Consider the following 24,236-nt stretch of genomic DNA (forward strand, 5'->3'; position numbering starts at 1 on the left):
ACAGCCTTCCGTCGCTCAACTGGTCACCTTTTGGCAACGCACTTGAGGAAAATTAGACTCGATAGATGCCAGCAGCTTCTTCGGTGGCACGCAGTTAAAGACTATAAAAATATTATTTCCACAAACTCGTAAGAAAATGTCCACTGTTGTAGAAGTTTTTAATAAGAACAACGACAAAAGCAAAGAAAAATGCTAAGACTTCTAAAGACGAAAAAATGCTGTTCCAAGAGTTCAGCGTGGCCACCAGCCTCTCTTTCTCTCTCTCTCTCCCTCTCTCTTAGCTTCACAGTCTGTGGTGGACCATAGCTTCATCAACAATCCTTCTTCAATTCAGTCTCTCTCTTGCCTCACTTCGCCAATTACGAACGATCATCGTGGCCACCATCCAGCCTCCGTTATGGTTTGATGGGGAGTGTCTTGCAAAGGCATGAAGAGATGTATCATTTCTGCGAAAAAGAGGTTATGAGCGGATCAAAAGTGTACCAGGAGGATGTCTTTGAAGGCGTGTTGAAGCGCGTGTTGAGAAATGGATCAATGGAGCGTGTTGGTTCTTCCCGCAAGATTCCGTTCCAGTCTATAAGGTAAAAACCACAAAGCAGTGGCTAAAACGCAATATTCCTCGGTTCATAGCCGCAGAAGCTTGGCTCAGATCAAAATCCATGGAACTAGAGTTTGTGGTCAGAATTGGAAAACACGGCCTATCGAAGACCTCACCAAGTTTGAGCCAGATCGGTATATTTCGTTGAGTTTGGTATTCGTTTGAATCAAGGAAATCGAGTGTTTTCCTTTTTCCATCAAGACTGCGCACCAGCTCACGCCTCAGCAATTAATGGAAATAGGGTTCCTACTGGTCTCACATCCAACTTTTTTTCCAGACTTGATTCCCTTGGATCTTTCGGACTACTGTTTGTTCCCGAATGTGAAGACATGACTGGCGAGAAAAAGATTTTATTTAAACGAGTAGCTGATTGCAAGAAACGAATAACCATTTCCAGACTTGAACAAATCTTATTGTTCGATAGGGATCCACAAACCAGAACAGCTTTGGATGAAGTGTATAATATAATCTATAAGCCTGGGACTATGTCGTAAAATGAAGAAGGTTTACCTCAAACAATTAAGTAGATTTTATTTTTGCACGGATTTTTCAATCGAAAATCGGTCGAAATTAGGATTCCTCTTCTCATTACGAACAAAAAATTCTTCTTCGATTCATGTAAGTAGCCCAAAAATGAGTTATGATTAAAGTTTTTCTTATTGCAGATTTACATTTGTCGTTAAAGATTTTTTTCTACCTAATGAGAAAAGGAATCATAATTATAATTTCGAGGGCGCAATAACGAAAAGTTACCAAATCACCTCTTCCTAATGTATATGAAAAACATAGGTGAGGTTAGGTTAGCCTGGTTGTCATTAAGCCACGTATAGACCTTTTGGTCCCTAGCGATACTAGCTGGAGACCGACCTCTATGAAAATCTAAAGTAGACTTCATGTAGGATGTCAGCGCTTTTGGCGAATCTAAGTAGAGCTGGGATATCCTCTTTTGAGACGTTCTCCAGACCCTCAAACAGTGGAGCTCCCAGACATTTTAAACGAGTTTTTAATAATGCCAGACAAACGCATAGAAGATGTTCTAAAGTTTCCTCAATATCCTCTTCTGCATTTCCTGCATTTCTCCATATTAGCAATCCCTATTTTGTGAAAAATATATTGTAATATTATATAATAAAAAACTAATTATAATATAAAAATAAAAACATTTTTGTACTGAAGACATTTTTGCTAAATTTAACAAAAAAACCCATATATTTTCTAAATTTCTATTACAAGGCCGACACGAATTTTAAACCAAGAACCAGACTACACTTTTCATACTGAATCAAAATTGTCTCAGCAAGTTGAGTTCTAGAAATATTCCGTCTCAAGTGTGCAAAAGTGACTATTTATGGCTGAATTTAAAGTTATATAACATCATGAAATGTTTCTTTAAGGTCTTAGCAGTAGCTCAAACTAAAATTTCTTCTTTTGTAAACCCATTTTCAAAAGTAAAAAAGTCTTTATTTGTCTCTAAGATATTTTTTGTTAGTGTTTTTCTTCTTCTTCAATGGCGAATTAAACGCTTAAGCGATTTTGGCCGAGTTTAACAAAGCGCGGCAGTCCTTTGCGTCTTCCAAGTCCTTCTCCACCTCAACTTTCCAACGCACTATTTAGCTTTCTTCTTCTTCTTCTTCTTCTTCATTGACCCGATAACCGCTTACGCCTGACCGTTCTTCCTTGTTCTAACCGGCGCTAGTTTGGCACGCCTGAACTTTCAACGCAAAGCAGGTCTTCCCTTTCCTTTGCCACTGCCAACTGGTACCGCATCGAAAACTTTAAGAGCCCGCGCGTTTGTATCCATTCGAACGACGTGACGCAGCCAACGTAGCCGCTGGATCTTTATTCGCTGCGGTATGTCTATGTCGGTGTAAACCTCACACAGCTCATTCTTTCAGCGCCCGATACTCGCCCTCGCTAAAGTGCAAAGGTCCAAAAATCTTACGCAAAATCTTTCTCTCAAACACTCCAAGTGACGCCTCAGCGGTTAAGTGTTAGATGCGCATAAAGTGGCGCACAGAAAAACGCAGGTGACTGTAATTATGTATTTATTCGCGACTGGGCTGACAATTTGCTGTATGCTGTCAGTTCAAGGTTAGGTCAACGCTGCTCATAGATCTCCATCAGCCGTAAGGTGTTGGCTGGCTTCATGCTGGGTGGCCATTACCGCTTGTAGATCGACGACTTACGAAGTAAGACAGCTTAGATTAGCTTGACTGACTGACATCGCTTTCACGTAAACTAGAACTGGTTAGCATTTTTGAATTTGAAGAAAGACGAGCCTGTGAAAAAAACCCAAAACCTTCGCATCAGCCTACGTTGGAGTTAAGAAGTTAGTTGGATGGCCCCAAGCCAAGGCGACGTAAGTATATTTAGTCCCACAATAGCTTCGTAATCGCAAAATCACATTAACACTTGTTTTCGTGTACACAAGAAAATTACTTGAAAACTATAAAACCACCTATTTTTGTCGACTTACCAGAGGAAAGGTAAATTTAAGCAGACACTTGTTTGTGTACTTCCGCCGAACTTTAGCATTAGCTTTTAAACACCATCAGCGCCATTCTTCACCACCTCCACTTTTCGCTTTTCGGTTTGGTATGCAATTTAGCAGATTTAGATGCACGGCAACTGATAGCAAATGCGAGCGAGCTAAAGCATTCCACGTGCGCCACCTTTAGCTGATTTCGTGATTTCGTAAAAGGATTAAGCCGATTTCATTATCCTTCGTGCGCATTTGTTTTACCATTTTCACAAATCCACGCGAGTGGGCGTTTGCAGGCATTTTGCCGTGCTTTTAGCACTTGCAAGTTTATTCGGTTTTCTTCAAATGTGTAATACTTTTTTGTGCATTTTTGTTTTTCGTATGTTTTTTTATTACAAATCTTTTTGTTTTAGTCCAGAGATTAGCAGACGATTTAAATGGATTATAATGCAATTTTGACTGGTGTCTGACGGCGATGTCACCAGTCAAACCACTGCCCTCATAACCAAAATTAAATTTTTTTGCTCCTAAATGTGTTTGTGTGTGTGTATTTCATTTTGTTTTTGGCGTACTTTTAATTGCCAAACGCGACAATTGTAGGCGTTTTATGCCCTTTACGCCAAACAGTTATTTCTGGATTTTTTTGTTTTTTCAGAGTACCAAAGCTAAAGTGCAGCGAATAGAGAGCCAACGACTACGTTGACTGGGTCATGTCGTCGAAATGGATTCAACCGCTTCGGCTCTGAAAGTATTCGATACGGTACCAGCTGGTGGTAGCAGAGGAAGTGGAAGACCTTCTCTGTGTAGGAAAGATCAGGTAGAGAGGCACTTGGCTTCACGCGGCGTGCCCAACTGGCGTCGGGTAGAAGAAGAAAGAAACGATAAGCGTAAGCGGTTATCGCGCTAATGAAGAAGAAGAAAGAAAAAGCTAAATACTCAAGGTGGCGCAAAGTTAATCGACCAATTTTGTTTTTGAATGACTTTTTACTAAATAAAAAAAAATTATTTTGAGTGATGGAAATCTTACTTTATGACCTTTACGCGCTCCACTACGATACGACTACTGCGAAGGCCGCAGAAGCAATACGAACATGAAGAACCCAACAATAACTCCAAGCATAGAAGCTATTAAAGATGCAGTCGCCAAGTTAAAAGTAAATAAAGCAGCGGATGAAGATGCAACCCAGCCGAAATTTATGTCAGCAGGCCCGCAAACAATTGCTGAAAGACTAAATCCGCATATTTCCGCAGTGTGGGATCAACGAGCAGCTGCAACCTTCGTGGACCAAAGGCTTCATAGTCAAGCTTGCGAAGAAAGATGACTTACGCGACTGTGGTAATTGGAGAGACATAACGCTACTCAAGACCGTCTACAAAATACTAGTAACAATTCTTCAAGGAAACCTGAAGGACGTCGAAAACTCTTTACGAGATAAGCAAACGGGAGTCAGCCCCCAACCCAGCTGCGTCGACCAAGCAAACACGCTACGCGTTACAGTCGAGCAATCGATTGAATGGCGCCTGCCGCTATATTTAACTTCAAGAAGGCATTCGACACGTTTAAACTCAGCCCAATTTGGATAGCATTGAGTCGACGAGGAATCGCACCGAATTGTCTGATGAAAGCGCTATAGCGCTATATGAGGATTCTGGATTGGCAGTACTACTCTATAAGTGGCGCATTCTCAATAAACATTCGAGTTAGACAAGGCTGTTCCCTCTCACCACTCCTTTTCGCCATTGTCCTGGATGAGATCATGTGCCAACTCACCACACATTGCACAGGCATTACATGGTTTCTCATCAGACAACTGGAGGTTTTAAACTTTGCTGACGGTATTTCTCTGCTATCGCACAAGTTGATCGATATGCAAGCGAGTTTGGCCAACAATTTTATATTCTCGGACGAAACTCTTTTTGGCGGCGAACCGGCAGTTTTAACAAGACAAATGGCCATTATTGGAGTGAACGTAAGCAACAAATGTTCGGTCAAGCATTAATGCGTCCAAAAATATTTACTGTTTGATGCGGTTTATGGCATGGCAGCATCATCGGCCTTTACTTCTTTCCGATCGTAAATGGTCTTCGGTATAGAGAGACTGCCTTTGGGCAGAGCTCGACACGTCGATATAAAAAAAAAAATTAAATAATTGGCGCGTACACTTCTGTTAGGTGCTTGGCCGAGCTCCTCCTCCTATTTGTAGTGTGCGTCTTGATGTTGTTCCACAAATGGAGGGACCTACAGTTTCTAGCCGACTCCGAACGGCAAATATTTTTATGAGGAGCTTTTTCATGGCAGAAATACACTCGGAGGTTTGCCATTGCCTGCCGAGGGGCGATCGCTATTAGAAAAATGTTTTTATTAATTTTGCTTTCACCGAGATTGGAACCAACGATCTCTCTGTGAATTCCGAATGGTAATCACGCACCAACCCATTCCGCTACGGCGGCCGCCCGACACGTCGATATACCCTATGTTAAAAAAGTACCGGGAAGGTGATGTTGACAGGTTTCTTCGATTGCCAAGGCGTAGTGCACCATGAGCATCCTCCATTATTTATCCGTTTTGAAGCGTTTTAGAGATACTGTACGTCGCAAACGGCCGAAAATGTGGGCAAAAAATTCTTGGATTTTGCAAGATGATAATGCGTCATCGCACCGAGTCCAAATTGTGCTGGATTATTTGACCAAACACCAAGTAAATACCATCGTGCAGGCGCCGTATTCATCTGATATGGTCCCGTGCGACTCCTTTTTGTTTCCCAAGTTGAAGTTACCACTTCGTGGAAGGATATTTCAGTCGATAGAGGAGCTCAAAGAGAATGCGACGAAGGAGCTGAAGGCCATCCCTTCGTCGGCCCACCAGGAGTGCATGGAGGATTGGGTCAAACGTTGGCACATGTGTGTTGCTTCAGACGGGTCATATTTTGAAGGAGATAAAATAAATTTGCCTGGAACTTAATTCTGTTTTGTTTTATTTAAACATTCCCGGTACTTTCTGATCATAGGGGGAATTTAATGATAGGGTCACCTTGATGAACTCAATTCACCGCCACGATCATGCGACTTCACATTCCTGAATTATTTTCTATGGGGCCAAGTCAAGTTTTTAGTCTAGGCAAACAACCCACCCACTTTGGGCCCCATGAGGCCAAAATTCGAGATGTTTTTGCTGGAATAACTCAGCACAAAAGTTAAACCGACCGTTTGAAGCCCTGTTATGGAAACCCTGTTAGGAAAACCGAGCTGGGTATTTGAATCATGTGTTATTTCATAAATATCTTCAAAATAAAGCTATAATCAATTTGATTCTTACCTCGTTGTTGCTTTAAATTTTTTTTTTTATTTAATTTTTTTTTTTCGTTCTTATCTGGTCACCCTATCCTATTGTAATTGGCAATACGCCGTAGCCGAATGGGTTGGTGCGTGATTACCATTCGGAATTCACAGAGAGGTCGTTGGTTCGAATCTCTGTGCATCGCCAAAATGATAGACACGTTTTTTCAAAAGCGATCGCCCCTTGGCAGGCAATGGCAAATCCCCGAGTGTATTTCTGCCATGAGCACATTTTCTTAGAAGGAGATCGGTCAAACCCCGAAAAATGGAGTAAGCGCCAAATATTTATTTATTTTTAATACTTTTATATATATATTTTAGAAATGCAACCCAAAACTTAAACAAAATGATTTGCGAAACACAAAAACAAAAAAAAAACTTATATAAAAATAAAATCGTCACCATAATGTTAAACGGGTGATATTTTTTTTTTTTTTTCGAGACAACTAGCAAATGCAGCACTCAGACATTAATTGTACTACACTTGGATTCCCTTTAAATTTTCTTTAAAACTACCCGATCTCCGAAGAAATCTGGTGCCAAGGAGCCTCAGACCTGATTCGAGCGAAGGCGGGACAGGCGCACAGAAAGTGGTCCGCCGTCTCATCCTCGTCTTCACAAGCTGGGCTGAGTACACTGTCGGAGATGCCCATCTCTCCATATGCTTCGCCCACAGAAAATGGTCCGTCACACAGTCCAACCAGCCGTCTGCACTCCCTTCTGCTTAATGACAGGAGGATTTGTGACAGTCGATCGGACATAACACGTAACATCAGCTTAGTCCATCTGCAGCCTCTCTCAGTCTGCCAAGCTCGCTTGTGCGATGTAGTAACCCATTTGCTAACCGTGACTTTGATGGCTGCAGAAGGGATATTTTCAGTGATATGTATTTTAATAATTCATTTTCACGAATTAACGCGAAAGACAAATTATGATAGACTAATTAGGAACGCTGATCCCGAAATAACGCTTTTTTAAATACCAGTCCCAGAACTACGAGATTACTCGTACAAGTCATCTTTGACAGAGGTAAATATTTCCCTGGGCATCCCAATATGCTTCTATAGCCACCGAGTGAACTTTTGGTCAAAGAGAAGCCATTTAATCTAATCGAACCTAGCAAGTGTTTGGTTCATGACTACTCCATTTTTAGAAATATAAAGTTTAGCTGCTACAAAAATGTTTTAACCTCTATGCAAGTCTATCCACTATACAAAACAGGAGCCGTTATTAGCACCGTAGGTAGGTAGGTAGGGTGGCTGTCGCAATGACATACTTAGACCTTTCGAAGGTCCATTGTGATACTACTGGAACTTATCCTAACCCTTTGGGTTCCTTTTCAAACCATCCGGAAGCTTTAATAAACCAGCAAAGTTTCGTTAATTTTAGATGCGCTATGTCCGCTACATCGGTTAAAACTGGCGGATCAAGAGTGCGCCTCCTCATAGCTAAGCTTTCACACTCTCATAAAAGGTGTCTGACTGTTTCGTCTTCTTCTGCGTTAAGACAGCTTCTACAGAAATCGAAGTACGGGAGTTCTAACCTTCCAGCGTGGCTGTCTATTAAACAATGACCAGTTAGTACCCCGATCATTTTTCTAATAACTTCTCCGTTAAATCTTAACAAGCTTTTCGATCCACCGCTGTTCCATTTCGGCCATGTCTGTCTGCTTAGTTCGCATGTTGTGAGGTTTTGCCAACTTTTATTTACCTTGTTGTTGGTTTCCCTATCTATAAGTAGATTGACTAGACTTGGAGATCAAGCGTTGTATAGGTTCGAGTAAGTTCATATGCCTTGCAGTTCCCTGCTATATTCCTGTGGCCTGGCACCCAAATAAGGTGTATTTTGTGGTATTCAGATACGTCATTTGTGTGCATCAGTGTGCTTTAGATTGTAGCGCTTTTATTGCCCCCTGACTGTCCGAGTATATAAAGACTTCATTTGTGGATGATACTCTCGTTTGTATTACCGTAAGTCCCTCTTTTATGGCAGTGACCTCCGCACCGTAATACGACTATGAAACAAGTTTTGCAGTTCTTCATTAATATTATTATTATTTATAGTAATTTTTTATTCACTGTTTGCTAAATTTAAGAAAATCCGGGTTCAACAGCGGCTTCCCGCAATACTAAATTTAAACTTACCTTCGCCGCCCTCATTGCGATTCTTTAGTCCCAAAATGGCATCAATAGTGTGTCGTGGAGTTAATGCTTGGCCGCTGGTGCCAAATTTTCTGGAGGTATCCTTCAACGAGATATCAGCATCTGAGGAATGAAATATAAAAAAACAAAACTGTTACAAGCCTGCCAAGCAAAGAATTTATAACAAAAACGTCTTTCCTCTATAAGGAAAAACAAGCGAAAAATGATAGCGCATCAATATTTTGACGAGTTTCCCTTTGGTTTTTAATGTGTAATATTTTTTATTAAAAATATAATTTTTTTATAAATGAGCTATACATTGTCTAACTAAGACTAAGTTTCAAAATTTATTCAAAAATTAGCAAAATTCTAGAAACTTTTCATTCCAGGGACTTTAATTAGGGTCTCCACCATAGTTTTCGGTATGCAGTTTTGAAGTTGCCAGTTGTTTTTTTATACTTTTTCTTCTTTTCCGCCAAGATCAAATAAAAAAATCAATTTTTCGACCTACTTTCGCTCGTTTTAGGCTATGAAGCAAAAGGTATTTACTACTAGAAAAACTCGAAATTAGATACAAGAAAAAATTAATATTACTTTTAGTACATGACTGTCATATCTAGTACAAATAAGTTTTAGTTTTTTTAGCTCTGAATTACACAAAACCGAAATTTTCTTTGATATTTAATAATTGAGATTTTATTTTATATTTAAGCTTGATTTTTTGGCTGGTACTTAGAGGAAGACACTAAATACTCCTATGCGATAGAACAGATGGCCAGTTAGTCGGTGAATGTAAGACAAAACTGAACAGTGTTGCAAAACACAACAAAGTTTGTCTTATTCGGGTGCCTAAACACTGCGGTATTACAGGGAACGAGTTAGCTGATAAATTGGCTAATGAAGGCTCGGCAAGTATGCCACTAGGCTCTCAACCCTGGGTACTAATTCTGTATCAATCCAACTATTGATTGACGACTTCATGAGTTCTATCCTTAGTAGACGCTGGTCTGAGTTGGGCTCCTGCAGAGTAGCGAAGTGTTTTGTGCAAGAACCAAACAGGAAAATAGCGAACTTTCTCCTAAAACTCAGCAGTAGGGACCTGAGAGTGCTGGTGCATGTAATCACTGTGAATCGCAACGCGTGTGATCAGCATATGGCTGTCGAGGGTCGTGGACAGCCCGGTAGCATTTTCTCTGTAGCTGTCCGGCGTTTTCCAGAATCAGACTTAGGATATTGGGTTGCGATATACTGAGTATTAGCCCGGGTCGATTTGTGGGGAGGCAAAAAAATCGCCTATTGCTCTGTGAAAATCATATTCTAGGGATCAAAATAAGAAACTTTGCGGAAGGAACCATATCTCTAAAACGAATTCTGATGTCCCCCAATTTGGGTCGAACTTTTTAGTTTCTTTTCTCATGTAAAGGCCATAAATGGTGATATTTTGAAATGATTGTATGGGGAACCCCCCAGGGGAGTTCCAGGGGCTGTGCCACTGGCATTGGTGGATCTGCCGTCCAAAGTTAGTGGGGATCGGTCATACATTTGGACTCAATTGGAGCACTCTAAATGGGTCAAAGTGAGATTTTTCGTTCGACCCAAATTGAATCCAAGAGATTTGTGGAAGAGTGACTTCAAACTAATTTATCCGTCTTACCACCCACATTTTATCTTTCCTATCTCTATTCTCTCTACAGAAATCTATCAGGGTGTAGTACAATGGTATCCTGACTGAGTGCTTGGACTTGTCTAACCCCCTACAAATCTAAACTAATCTAATGGGAATGTGGCGGTTCATTCCGCTTCGGTCCGCGGTAACTGCATATTAAGGCAAACGAAAACGAAGAAGTGTTGAATGCAGGTCTTCTTGAATGGTCGACCCAACCATCAAGATTTCATTCAACGCAATTTGGTATAGAGTCTTGAATGGTACATTCATTTGTAAGCAGGTTTATTTTTAGTTTTATTGATGGTTTGCATTCTTAGTTTCCCATATTTGCACTTCAATCACCTGCGTAAACGCATTTGCTGCTTTGCTCCTATGCACTTAAGTAAATGCACACATACATACAAACTTGGTCAACTCACAGGCTGCCAGTGAAAGTCACTTGAATACAATTTCCATTAAATTAAAAATCGGAATTACACAATTAAAATAATGAATGCAATTAAGTGCACGAGCCTGTCATAAATTAGTAAGCAATTTTTAATAGCATTAAAAGTGTACCCCACCATCACCACCGCAGTGCGGAGTCATCAGGCCCATTTCTTTGCCACCTAAAATGAATTAAACATGCAGAGATATAGACCCACACATAGGCATGAATAGTTAAGTGGCAGTGGGTGGAGTGGGTGAAGTGGGATGTCATTTAATGGCGACATGTTTGTTTTTAACGAGGTAAACACGATAATTACCAAACGTTTCGTGCGGTGCATTGCAAATCGCCACACGAATGCCGCCAAATGTGGTGCAGAAAATTCATACAAATGATGGAAATAGGATAAAATTGCGTTGCGAGCAGGAATTGTTGGTTAGCTGTTGCTGGCTGTTGCACTTTTATCATAAGCCGAAAATCACTTTTATGACAATTTGTCATGTCAGGCAGGCGCAACTTGTCATGCCACGAAAAAGCAACATGGCGGCCAATAGACGTTGCTGTGTCACTGCCATCAATCGACGCCTGCAAGCAGTCAACATTTGGGATCCGAATGCTAAATGGATTCAATCTAAGCAACACATTTCGTAATTGACTCTCAACTGGTGTAAAATGGACCACTTCTTATGAGTACACCAAAATGTGTTGAGAAGTTTAGAAAAACCAAATAAGATCCATTAACTTTTTATCAACTGCACGCCGCTTTTAATAGCAAAGAAAATAGCCGGCTATGCGCTTGCAATCAGCGCACAATACAAGTATTTCGCAGTGGACTGCGACGTCTCATGTAGTCTATTGTACTGCAGCGCTAGATCGCTAGCCTAGAAAGCTTCGAAAGAATTTGAGCACGTTCTCGGACCAATGGATTCAGATTACTTACATCACTTGGGTGAGTGAATTTTCGTCTGGCATGATTTTTAATGAATAATAAGTAACTAAACGAGCAAAAGTGTTGGAATGGATTTCAACACCTGATCTCATTTCGAGACTAATAAATTTTTTAAATACCTAGAAACAATGGCGGATGGTGCCAGTTACGAAGTGTTAACTGAAGATAGTGTCAATCAGAGAACGATCGAAAATCTGGCTTTGAGGCCGAAGACAAATCGAATCGAGCAACTTTGCTGACCGAAGATAATCCAGGTTCGGATGATCTCTACAATCATGTCCAAATTTCATATCCCTGCGAAACTCAGCACGACCATCAACTTCTTCAAAGTTGAGACCTTCTTTCTCGAATCAACTGAAACTGAACGAGGTTTTAGACAAAGAAATTCACTTTCATGTGAATTTTTCAGCTTATTATAGGAAGTTTTTGCGAGACGCCTTTTCATGACGGAAATGCATTCGGTAATGTGATATTGCCTGCAGAGAAAATCCATTTTCTGTAATTTAATGTTTCATGGTCAAAGTGAGCTTAAAACCAGAACTGACCGTATGGCAGTTACGCCCAACTCTACTCTGTTATTGTGGCTGCAAATTCTTTAACAGGTCACTATTTCTTGGATACCAGAACACAAAGGAATAAAAGGAAATGAGAGAGCTTATGAGCTCCCTAAAACAGGTATTTGCTTAACGAGATGGAGACATATACCCATCATTCTCCTTTCTGAAAACGGAACTAAATGAGGAACTAGCGCTGGAAACGCAGTCGATATAAAAACATATGGGAACCTCGTACAAAATTACACAAATTCTGCAAAGAATTTGGAAAAAGAAAACTGCAAACTTTATTTTATCACTGTCTAGGAAATTTATAATACTTCTTGGAGCACTGACGGGACACTGTTTCATCCCACATCACACAGCCAAAATGGGATTAGTCCAGAGCGATTCGTGTAGCACATGCAACGAAGCGAATACTAGGAGTTGGTTGGTTGGTTTAAGTGGTGATTCGTCCAGAATGACTAGCGCTTCCGCACCAATTTGTTGCCACATTCTCATTACCAACTTGTTTACCAGTTATTTGCAGTCATATAGTCATATCCAATCTGTGCGGTTCCGGAACCTTATCAGGTTGTTGACGTCTAAGCCAGACAGTTGCTCGAGACTCTCGAACAGCGGTTTGCCCAGGTTTAACATTCTGTCCTTCCACAGGGCAGGGCATTCGCAGAGGAAATGGAAGATTGTTTCCTTTTTCTCCGGTTGTTTGCAACTGGGACAGTATGTGTTGTGAGGGATACCCATTTTGGCTGCTTGTTCCCCGATAGACGAAAAGCCAGTTATGACTGCCGTTAGTCTACAGGCGTCCCGTCGTTTAATGTTTATCAATTTTGACGATTGCTTAAGGTTGTAGGTGGGCCTTAACATTCTGCTAATTTTGCATTTCATCTGGTCGCTCCATCTATAATCCGCGATTTGGAGGTATTTTAGGGAAATTGTATTCCTGACTACACCTAATGGTGTGAACACCGATTATTCATGGCAGATCCCCTTCTTGCCAGTTCATCTGCTTTTTCATTACCTTCAATACTCCAATTTCCCTATGCTAGGGCTAATTTGGAGCACCTACTTTGCCCCTGCGCTGCTCTCAGTAGGACTCGACAAATCTGCCTAGGATCAACATATTGTGCATCCTCGAAGGATATTGCTGAGAAAAGGCTGATCGACTTGTTAAAACTCCGGAAGACGTGCATTATGAGTTATATAAAATGATATCTTCGACTTTAGATACATAGCACTGGTAACACAATGAACCCTAGGGGTCTAAGTGAGGTCTTTTTATAGATCAACCAACACTACCTAACCTTACCAGTCTCAAAAGTATAAAAAATTACGATCCTTCTGGTGTACTCAGAGCACTTGAAGGATTCGAGAGTACTATAGGGTTTTCTAACAGAGACGTATTGAATATGGGTAGCCTGTGCCGGTAATGTTATTTTTGCAGCATTTGTAAAATTTGTCGGCAATCACTAATGCCAAACCGTCTTGGCAAGTTTTCCGATAGAGCAAGATTTGCAAATTATAAGATTTTGATTTGAACGATGGATGGATATGAACGAGAGGTCTGCGAATTCACCTCTCATAACAGTCTTCTTATCTCGTGCGTATCACATGCATTGGCCAAATGGATCGTACGATTCGACCCCGCTGGACTTTTTCGTGGAAGGCTTTCTCAAGCCGCAAGCCTAAGATCGAATCGCAATCCATCGAACCCCCAAAGTCTACTTAGCACAAGCCAATGTTAATTTCAGCCGGATCGATGCAGAGGAGTAACTGAAAATTGGATTTCTAGTACTCCTGTTACCGTGCGAAGCCGCGGTAGATATTTCAACGATATCATAATCCATACTTAATAGCATAAGTGGGACCTTTCAAATAAAAAAGGAATTTTTAAAGATTTCACATACAGCCGGTTTTACTCCGTTTTGATCCGTCTTTATTGGGAGCTTCTATATTTAGAACACCGGTTTTATTCGCGTACCGAAGAAACTGTAATGAAAATCTAATAGGTCCTGACGGTATAGTAGATACGAGTAAAATGGAAGCTTGATGACACATGAAAATGAAACTACTGCGCTGATTTAGCCAAGTTGCGCGTATGGACGAGGCTTCGGTGAAAAGATCTTTCGATCTGGCGTTCACGGATGGACAACGAAAGGAAAACTAGCACTAATACTAAAGAGGGATCAAGTTTGGATGGGCCTGCCTACAAAAAAAAAAAAACACTATACCTCTCCTGAGATATGCAACTGATGAAATCTTTGGGTATCGACAAAACCAGACAAACGATTGTGTAGGGTCCGGCACTCGAAGTGTAACCAATTAAAAAGGCCATAAATTTAGTTTGGAAAATTACTTTTCTTCATGTCAAAGTAAAAAATGTATGAAAATAATACAAAATTAATAATTAATTTACTTTCGCTCAATATGACCACCTTTTGCCTTAACTATGGCCTTGAGACAGTCCAGAAGTGAATCGCAAACTGCCGGAATGTGACTTGCAGGTATTTTGACCCACCCGCGGTCAATGACTTTTTTCAGCACCTCGAGACTGGTGAGCCTTTTAGTTCGGGCTTTGCTTACAAAATAGCCCTAAGGCAATAATCCATCGGATTAGCGTCTGATGAATTTGAGAGCCATTGTGTGGACGCTGTGAAAGTCGGAACGTTTTTTTTTAGCCATTCTTGGTTCACTCGAGCTTTGTGAGACGATGCCGAGTCCTGTTGAAACGTCCATGGTCTGCCACCAAAATGATTGTCTGCTCACGGCCTCAAAGCAACCTCCAGTGTACTTTCCCGATAATATTTTGCATTTCCCTTGACACCGGGCTCGATGAAAACGTTTGAAGAGCGCCCATCTGCGGTTACAGTGGCCCAAACCGTTACCTATGGAGGGTGATGCCTCCTGGTGCCCAATCAATAAGTCAAATTCTCGTATGAATAGTCGGTCAAATAAACCTTATCGTTTTGGGAGTTTACGAATTGTTCAATTTGAAGTTAGAAAACCCAATGCTCGGAAATTGACCGCTTTCGTCCAAGCGAAGCAAATTCTTCGCTCTCTCAAGTCTGACTTGTCGCTGCTTTGGTGTGAGATCATGCGCCTCTTGGATCTGGTAAGGCTTGACTTTGAGATCATTTTTCAGTATGCGGCAGATGCTACGCTCAGATATTTTTAGTTCTTTCGCCATTTGATTGGCACCTCATTGGGGATTCGCTCAAGTCGCTACTTCACTTTTTGAACCATTTCACGTAACGTTGCAGTCATTTGATGACCACCTCCATGACGTTTCGCGATGCTACCAGTCTCATTGTAACGAATAATGGTGCGATAAATAAAAACTTTATTTACTTTAAGGTAAGGCAACTAAGTGCGGACCACTTCTTAGTAAATATGGTCTAGTCTGAGCTACTGCAAATAGGAATCCTCCGCGTTTCAACAGGGATATGGACATGCACGACTTTTGTGCTCTGATCGGCGGCACAGGTATGGACATGTGCATGTGTGCGTAAGGATTTGCGTACGTCGAGCGGCGCGTGTTTAAATTGCTAATTATTGACCTAAATTGTTGGTAAATAAGTGAAGGTGAGATAAAACGGGCCGACATTGCAGCTGACCGATGGTAGCAACAAAGTAAAATAAAGTTATAGCTATTCTAATTTCGTTTGCTAACAGCACTTCCATATGCTAAGCGTGAGAGCCGTGAATGAGTGCGCGAGTGAGTGGTCGACTGTCGATACGGATTTTTTCATAATGGCACTCAACTGCTTTTTTACATTATTTGAGTTGTCGGTGGCGAATCCTGTAAAATGTCGCAGTATTGGACACTTGGACACTTTGTCACTCTTCCTTACAGTTTATGAAAAGCGCAACATAACTGTGAACAAAATTTTTGCGATATTTCTTAATGCTCGTGTTGTTGTTTCAGGCCGTAATTTGCTTGCAATTAGGGTTGCGGTGTGCATTTTATGTGTAGATGTTTTTTGTTTGTTTTTGTATTTTCAGTTTTGCACATTAGCTTTGGCGAGCGTGTCCACTACTCGTTTGCTCTAATTAAATCAGCCTGATTTTATGGCCACTATTATTGTTGTAATTTGTTTATATTTAAAGTTCCGTTGCTTATGCCTGGCAATTAGGAGGTAAAGGGATGGTCAAGCGTATTTATTAGTTTATAATAAATTAGACTGTTTTAATGGAATAAATTTAAAGGAACTCCATTTAAATTTTATAGTCGATGCACACTAGGCCGGGTCGATTTGTGGGGGGGCAAAAAAATCGCCCATTTCTCTTTGAAAATCATATTCTAGGGATTAAAATAAGAAACTTTTCCGAAGAAACCATACCTCTAAAACGAATTCTGATGTCCCCCAATTTGGGTCGAACTTTTTAGTTTGTTTTCTCAGGTAAAGGCCATAAATGGTGATATTTTGAAATTATTGTATGGGGAACCCTCCAGGGGAGTTCCAGGGGTTGTGCCACTGGCATGGGTGGATCGGCCGTCCAAAGTTAGTGGACTCGATTGGAGCACTCTAAATGGGTCAAAGTGGGATTTTTCGTTCGACCCAAATTGGGGGACATCAGAATTCGTTTTAGAGGTATGCTTCCTTCGGCAAAGTTTCTTATTTTGATCCCTAGAATACGATTTTCACAGAGCAATGAGCGATTTTTAAATCGACCCGTCCTAATGCACACGCACAGCTCATCAGTTGAAACAGAAAAACGAAAATTAATATATATTTTGTGCGCTGATGCTTTGGAGTTAATAAAGATGAATGTAAAGGGGGATCAAATTGGAGGTATTTTTTGCATGACTATTCACAAACTAAATACATAATTTTTTTTCTGTATTCGTTGACATTTCATCATAGAAATATTTAGGCGTCAACAACGTTAAAAATATTCCAAAAAAGTATTACGAAAATCAACGCTATGTGAAAAATTTTCATCGCGCGCTCAGGTCCACTTATGGTTTTCAGCGATGAGGACCATTTTTGGCTGAATGGCTGCATCAATAAGCAAAATTGCTCCACTTGGCGTGAAGAGCAACGCGAAGCCATTCAAGAACAGCCATTACATCCATAGAAAGCAACCGTTTGAAGCGACCTATGGGCTGGTGAAATCAGCGCCCCAGATATCTTTAAAGACGACGCTGACGCCAATGTAAAAGTGAATTGAGAAGGCTAACGCGCCATGATAAGCGACTTTTTGATGTCGGATGCCGGAAATTTAAGCTCGCGATCTCCGCAATAAATCGGCGCTTGGTTCCAACAAGGCGGCGGACGGCCCTACTTGCCATACAAAGCGTGAAACAATGGATTTACTGCATCGTCGTTTCGGTGCGCAATTTATCTCTCTTCTCGGACCAGTGGATTGTCCACCAAGATCGTGTGAAGTCACACCGCATACAACTGCTATTGCCAGAAAAGTCCAAAATCGCAAGAAGGTCCTCAAACCGCTTGCCGGCAGCACTTGGGGCAAAGACAAAGAAATGTTGCTATAGACATTTAAGGCAATAGGCTGGCCGGTTCTTAACTATGCTGCGCCTGCCTGGTCGCCTTGAACCAGTAATTCATAGTGGATGACGCTACAGACTTATCAAAACACTGTCATTACTACAGCGACATGAAGTCTTCTGATGTCCCCACTTCAACATCTATACGACGAGGCCCAAATGCTACCTGTAAAGGCCCAAATGCTATAATAAACTAGCCAGCAAGCAGTTTCTGTTAGGGTGTTTCCGCAGGTCCCATCCTTGCAGTCCCCTGCTTGGGCCTGAGCCGCCTCCCAGGCACGTCTGGAGGCATCTCCTCAATCACGCCGACGAGCTCCAAGACAAAACAAACTGACAATCGGACAGTGTACAGACAGACAATTAACGACATTCATCGGGAGACTCTTACCACCCGCTCTTAAGCTCCCGACCCCTGAATGCCGTCATCGGAGTCCAACCACCATCCATTGCAGACGAAGAGCTCCAACTTCCCTGAGAGTCCCGCATAACTTTGGCACAATTACGTTCTGTATACTGTAGCAGGTTAAGCTCCTACCTATCCAGAATCGACCCCGGCATACCCAACATATTTCCAGCATGTGAAGGCACCCCGCACGACACTAACCACCTTTTCACATCCCCATCAAACCCAATCATCCCTCTCCCTCTGAACCCAACATGTCGAAACAGCAAGTTTGCTGGGCTTACCGTTAGATGAGCTAGATGAACACGTCCGGTAATTTACACTACACTGATAGGGTAAAGTTACTGCTACAACAACCACAACATGCCTTATCTTTGGACTTTCATTTGTGGGGGTATGTAAAATCGAAATGCTTTCTGGATAGACCAGCTTTGAAAGAGGAATTGGAAGCCAACATTAGTAAAGTTATTCACGAGATGCCGACCGAAGCCCTCCAGCGAGTCATTCAAAATTGGTGTTTACGAATGGCCGAATTACGACGCAATTGCGGCCAACCACCATCACTATAAAGATCAAAATCCCACCGGTATGAATCCAAATTACCCACCAGTTTGCTTTAGACAAGAACTTAAAAAGTTCGTGCGCCTTTGAATAGGTCAAATCTTAAGAACACACTCCCACCTCCTGAAAAAAATCCGACAAACCAAGCTGTGCATGTTTCAATTCAGCCAACCTGTCCGTCATTCATATACTGGACGAATGCCCTGCTTTACACCTAAATAGGGAAATCACATTTGGTAACGAGAAGCCGTCCGACCTACTGCAGACACCGAACATTGCTAACTGACAATAATTAGAGTTTAGTTGACTAAATGACAGTCCAGAGTATTGTTTACAAGTGCGTGGCAGCATTTTGCCTAGAGTAAACGCGAAAAAAGAAAATCAGTAATGGATTTCAAACGCAACAGTGTGATTGCATTATATTTGGCTGGAACATCACAACCGGCGATTGTTCGTGAGCTCGAGTACCTTAAAGTAAATAAAGTTTTCGCACCATTACTCGTTACAATGAAACTGGTAGCATCGCGAAACGTCAAGGAGGTGGTCATCAAAAGAGTGCAACGGCACGTGAAATGGTTCAAATGGTGAAGAAGCGACTTGAGCGAAATCGCCGACGAAGGGCCAAACATATGGCAAAGGACCTGAAAATATCTGACCGTAGCATCCGCCGCATACTGGAAAATGATCTCAAAGTCAAACCATACTAGATCCAAAAGGCGCATGATCTCACTCCAAAGCAGCAACAAGTCAGACTTGAGAGCAGATGCGCGCTCTAAACTCGTTTTCATCAGGTCTGGCCTCAAGGTAAATACGAAATATTATCGGGAAAGTATTTTGGAGGTGTCTTTGAAGCCATGGGCAGACAAACATTTCGGTTTCGGACGTTTCAATAACACTCGACACCATCTCACAAAGTTCGATTGAACCAAGAATGGCTAAATAACAACGTTCCAATCTTCATAACGTCCGCACTATGGCTCTCAGACTCACCAGACGCGAATCCGATGGATTATTTTCTTTTTCCCATTTTGGAGAGCAAAGTCCAAACGAAAAGATTCACCAGCCTCGAGGTGTTGAAAAACACCATTATCCGCCTTCAAGTCACATTCGGGCAGCTTACGATTCGTTTCTGGATCATCTCATGGCCATGGTCAAGGCAAAAGGTGGTCATATCGAGCAAAAGTAATTTGACTCTTAATTGTATATTATTTTTACATATTTTTTACTTACAACTGAATAAAAGTAATTTTCCAATATAAATTTATGGCCTTTTCAATTGGTGACACTTCGTGTGCCGGACCCTGTATAAAAAGCAATAAACCTAATAGCAAAGCATTACTTGCGAACTTGCGACGAACTTTCAACTCAAATACTTAGCAAATTAAATAAGCAGGATGAATTCAATAAAAACCTTCAAATATGCTTGAGTGAACTTGAACAATAAATCAAGTCTGAGTAGAAAATATTTACATATTGGTTGTCACGCTACGAATTATGGCAGGGAATGCGAGCGGCTTAGGAAAACACCAAAATGAGTTGGAAGTATTGTTAAATTTAGAAAATTTTAACATTTGTTTAATATCTGAGACGGGTGCCGTATCAAAAAAAAAATTGGGAAACTCAACCAAATGTTAGTTACAACTTCGCATCGGCAAACTTTGTCAATGCAGTTTTTCTCAAATTTATTTATAACCTCTGTCGGAATGCGTTACTTATTTGACCACTGCTGCTTTAGAGTTAACCGTGAATTTCTATCTTTTGTTATAAAGGGTGGCTAAATTTTAAGGGCCGATGTTGAATGTGAACCACATCTAAACTTCAAGTTTTCTTTTGCATTTCATTTGACATTTTCCAATTTCAGACTAACTCAATTTGAGCCATGGAAAGATACACAATCGACCAACGCGTTAAAGTAATTCAGGCTTATTATGAAAACGGGCGTTCGAATCAAAATGCATATCGCGCACTTCGTGAAGAAAATCATCTTCAGTGATGAGGCACATTTTCTTTGAGGCGCCTCAGTGGATTCGTCAATAAGCAGAATTGCCGCATTTGGGCGAATGATAATCCAGGAGTGATTGCCGAAAACCCAATGCACCTACAAAGAGTGACTGTTTGATGCGGTTTATGGGCCGGCGGCATCATTGGGTCGTATTTTTTCCAAAATGAGGCCGGTCAGGCAGTTACTGTGAATAGTGTTCACTATCGTGAGATGATAACGAACTTTTTATGGTTCGAATTGGAAGATATGGATGTGGACGATATGTGGTTTCAACAGGACGGTGCCGCTAGTCACAGCCACACAGCTAACGAAACAATGGCTCGTTTGCCCGAAACATTTGATGGCCGAATAATCTCACGTCGCGGCGATGTAAATTGGCCGCCAAGATCATGTGATTTGACACCGTTGGACTTCTTTCTCTGGTTATTTGAAAGAAAAGGTATACGTCGATAAGCCAGCAACAATTCAAGAGCTAAAGGATGAGATAATTCGGCACATTAACGGCATAGAACCTCAATTATGCCTCAGCGTCTTCGAAAATTTGGATCAGCGGATGGAGGTGTGCCGCCGAGACCGCGGCGGCCATTTGGCCGATATTTTGTGCCATACGTAATTGAGCCATACCAGTATTATCATAATAAAGAGAAATGGCAATAATTTCTTAAAAAATTGTATTTTATTCAAAATCAACACCGGCCCTTGAAACTTAACCACCCTTACCACCCTTTACTATTCGCTTTAATATCAAATATTTGATCCTTCTTCTCTCAGTACCTTCTGCAATAACGGAGTTGTTGTTGCCGCCGCTTAGAAAATTCTGTTCGAACTGCTCCAAATTCTTGAATTTTTCCACAATCAGTTGCAGGTTCTTTGAGTCGCGTACATTTTCCAGCAAATGACGAAAATTTTCCAGTTGCTTCGGTGGAAATTTGCCACCGTCGCCAGTGTTGGAAACAAGTTTTTCGAAAATATTTTGAAAAGTCTGCTTCTGCACGCTGGACATGCCACCAAGAGCGGCCACACTATTCATAGCAGCGACCGTGGAGTTGACAACGGCGCCAGTTGGCGAGGCGGGCGCTGATGCAGTGGCGTTGGTGGCGTTGACAGGTGGTGTGGCGGTGGAGCGTGAGTTGATCAGCGAAGGTGGTGGTGTGGTTTTTATATCCATTTTTTGTTTGCTACTTTAATTAATTTTTTGGTAATTTTTTTTTTGTTTTTGTAAAATCTTTTGTTATTTAAGTAAGTTCACAAGCTGCTTCTCGCACTCATAAATTCCCGTTAGACAAGGTCAAATATTTTTCACTGCTCCTTCAAAAGCATTCATCTTTTCAATGCACATCAAATCACAGGAAAGGATTTATTTTGTTTATTTTATTTTTTTTTATATTTTTATTTTCACAGCAACAAATAAATTAAATTTTTGGGGGCACTCAAAACTTTTTTAAAACTTTGCAGAAGTATTTGTTCTATCAAAAAATTTCAGTAACCAATTAAATCCCGACGCATTTGGTACAACAAAATAAATCACGTGTGCAATTCCGTCTCAAGCGTTTTTTTGTTGTTCTTTTTGTTTTTGTTTTTCTATTGTTTTGAATGTCGAACCGTCAAAATTCCGTAACCGTAAAATTCCAACTTGACACTGACGCGACGTTACGTCGTCTAGTGTTCAAATGTGGCGCGTTGATGAACCGTAAAACCAGGTAGCCGCAGCTCGAGTGGAACACGAAGTACGCTGCCACAATGCAAAGGTGGCAATAAACAAACGGCAAAGACCAAAACGGCCGTTCAGGTTGCCTAGGCTGGCATGGCATTCAAAGTATAGCATTTTTGAGTTGTTTTGCCCACCGCAAGGTTGACTGGCTGGCTGGCTGGCTGGCTGGCTGTCTAGCTGGGTGCTTGGTTGGCATAAGTGTGAGGCGTGCAACAAATTCAAGTGCTCGTAAATCGAATTGGAAAACTGGTTTTGAGGGTTGAGTGATGTAGTACATAGCAGCACGCACACACATACGCACACATGCATACCATCAAAGTGTGGAGCGCAGCGGTTTTGTTTGCTTTGCGGGTTGTGAAATGCTGAAGGCGGAGCTTAGCAAAATATTGCGCTCACCACTACACTTGCACTTGCTCTGCGTTGCTGGTGTGTGAATGAAAAAGGATATTTTTGATACTCGTATTTTAGTGAGCGCCAACCGGCCGGCTAGAAAAGAGTAATAAACCATAACTCCCTGCTATTTGCTTCGTTGTTTGTTTTAATACTCCTGAAAAAATGCGAGTTGATGTCAAAAACAAGATCTTCTCCCACTTGCGTTGAGATTTTCTTGCTGGGTTTTACAAATTTAATAGCTCGTGACGCTTACATAGGCACTCGTTACGGAAGTAAATTACAAAAACAAACATCGTTAAGCCAAAATATCAGTGCGAGCGGCCTTATAACACGTTTAGACATGCAACTTAAGGGGACAGATACCTGTAAATGGTCATATTTTCGCTGATTTTCATTAAAATTATTTAAAATGAAGAAGTAAATATATTTTTTCAAAATTGTCATACAGTTTATTTATACATTAAAATAATAGGTATACTTTTTTTTTTATTTTAATCATTTAAAATGGCGGATGTACATTATTTTCCTTTATTTTCGCTTCGACAAAATTATTTTTTCGAAAAACTTTCCGAAAATTTGTAAATTCACATAGAAAGTAATATCGTAAAAAAGATGTATGCAAAATTTCAGGGAGATCTATAATATAAGAAATACTTAAACTTACGTTCTAAAATTTTGTTGACATATTCTTAAAGGATTATATTAACATTTCAAAAAAAAACCAAAAAAAAAAAAAATTTCGAAATTTTACAGGTATCTGTCCCCTTTTTTACAGAACAATTAAGGTAAATTAAGGTCTAATTTGTCTATTTTTTTTTTTTCATATCGATTCATATCAAACAATTTTTTAGAACTTCGTCTGGGGGGGGGGAGGGTCTTTGAACCCTACAAACCCACCCCCGTGCGCACGGGCCTGGCAGTTAGTATTTAATTGCACACGAATTGAGTCTGATTCCTCACAAAGATGATGTATTCTCAAAGCTTGCTCCTTAACTACGGTGAAAAAGAAAAGTGTGAAGGGGACTTCGGCTGCCGCGTCGCAAGGGATTCGGCAGCCGATCGATCATTTCACATGTATTCACACATTCATGCAACCATTCGTTGTTCAGGCGGCAACGAGGTGATATTCTCATACACCTTCATTTTCTTTGTAATCGCATCCCAAGTGACGTCAGCTTATTAACTGATTCTGTCAAACTTTCTCAGAGCCGAATAACGGTATGTTAAAGAGAACAGTCTTGAAAATCTTGCCCTCATGGATTCCCTATCCAGCTATGTGATGTTTATTCAACCGAAATGTCATAAGAATTAAAAAAAAATATACATATTTAGAAACAAATGCCATGTAATACTTTTTTTTCGTGGGTGCGGTAGGGTTCAAAATGCCTTCGCACATACAGCGACCGGCGTCTACTGCGTCGAGTGGTGTGGCAACTAAAACAATCCCTCTTCTCCTTCTGGGGAATCATCCTTCCCGAAACTACTTTCTATATTACTTCAGGAG

At 41.0% G+C, this 24,236-nt stretch overlaps 1 protein-coding gene across 1 annotated transcript in view; it reads right to left on the minus strand.

Moving 5' to 3' along the window:
• LOC128867853 (retinal homeobox protein Rx) overlaps positions 1 to 22,272 on the minus strand; it is a 142,983-nt gene extending 120,711 nt beyond the window's left edge. Inside the window, exons 1-2 of the mRNA XM_054109405.1 lie at positions 21,403 to 22,272; positions 8,561 to 8,680 (exon numbers count right to left, since the gene is read on the minus strand). Of these exons, the coding sequence (XP_053965380.1) occupies positions 8,561 to 8,680; positions 21,403 to 21,796 (514 nt within the window). The 5' untranslated portion in view covers positions 21,797 to 22,272. The remainder of the gene's footprint in view (positions 1 to 8,560; positions 8,681 to 21,402) is intronic.
• Positions 22,273 to 24,236: the final 1,964 nt, after the last annotated feature.

This window comes from Anastrepha ludens, chromosome 6 (genome assembly GCF_028408465.1).
Source record: "Anastrepha ludens isolate Willacy chromosome 6, idAnaLude1.1, whole genome shotgun sequence".
Classification (NCBI taxonomy): Eukaryota; Metazoa; Arthropoda; class Insecta; order Diptera; family Tephritidae; genus Anastrepha; species Anastrepha ludens.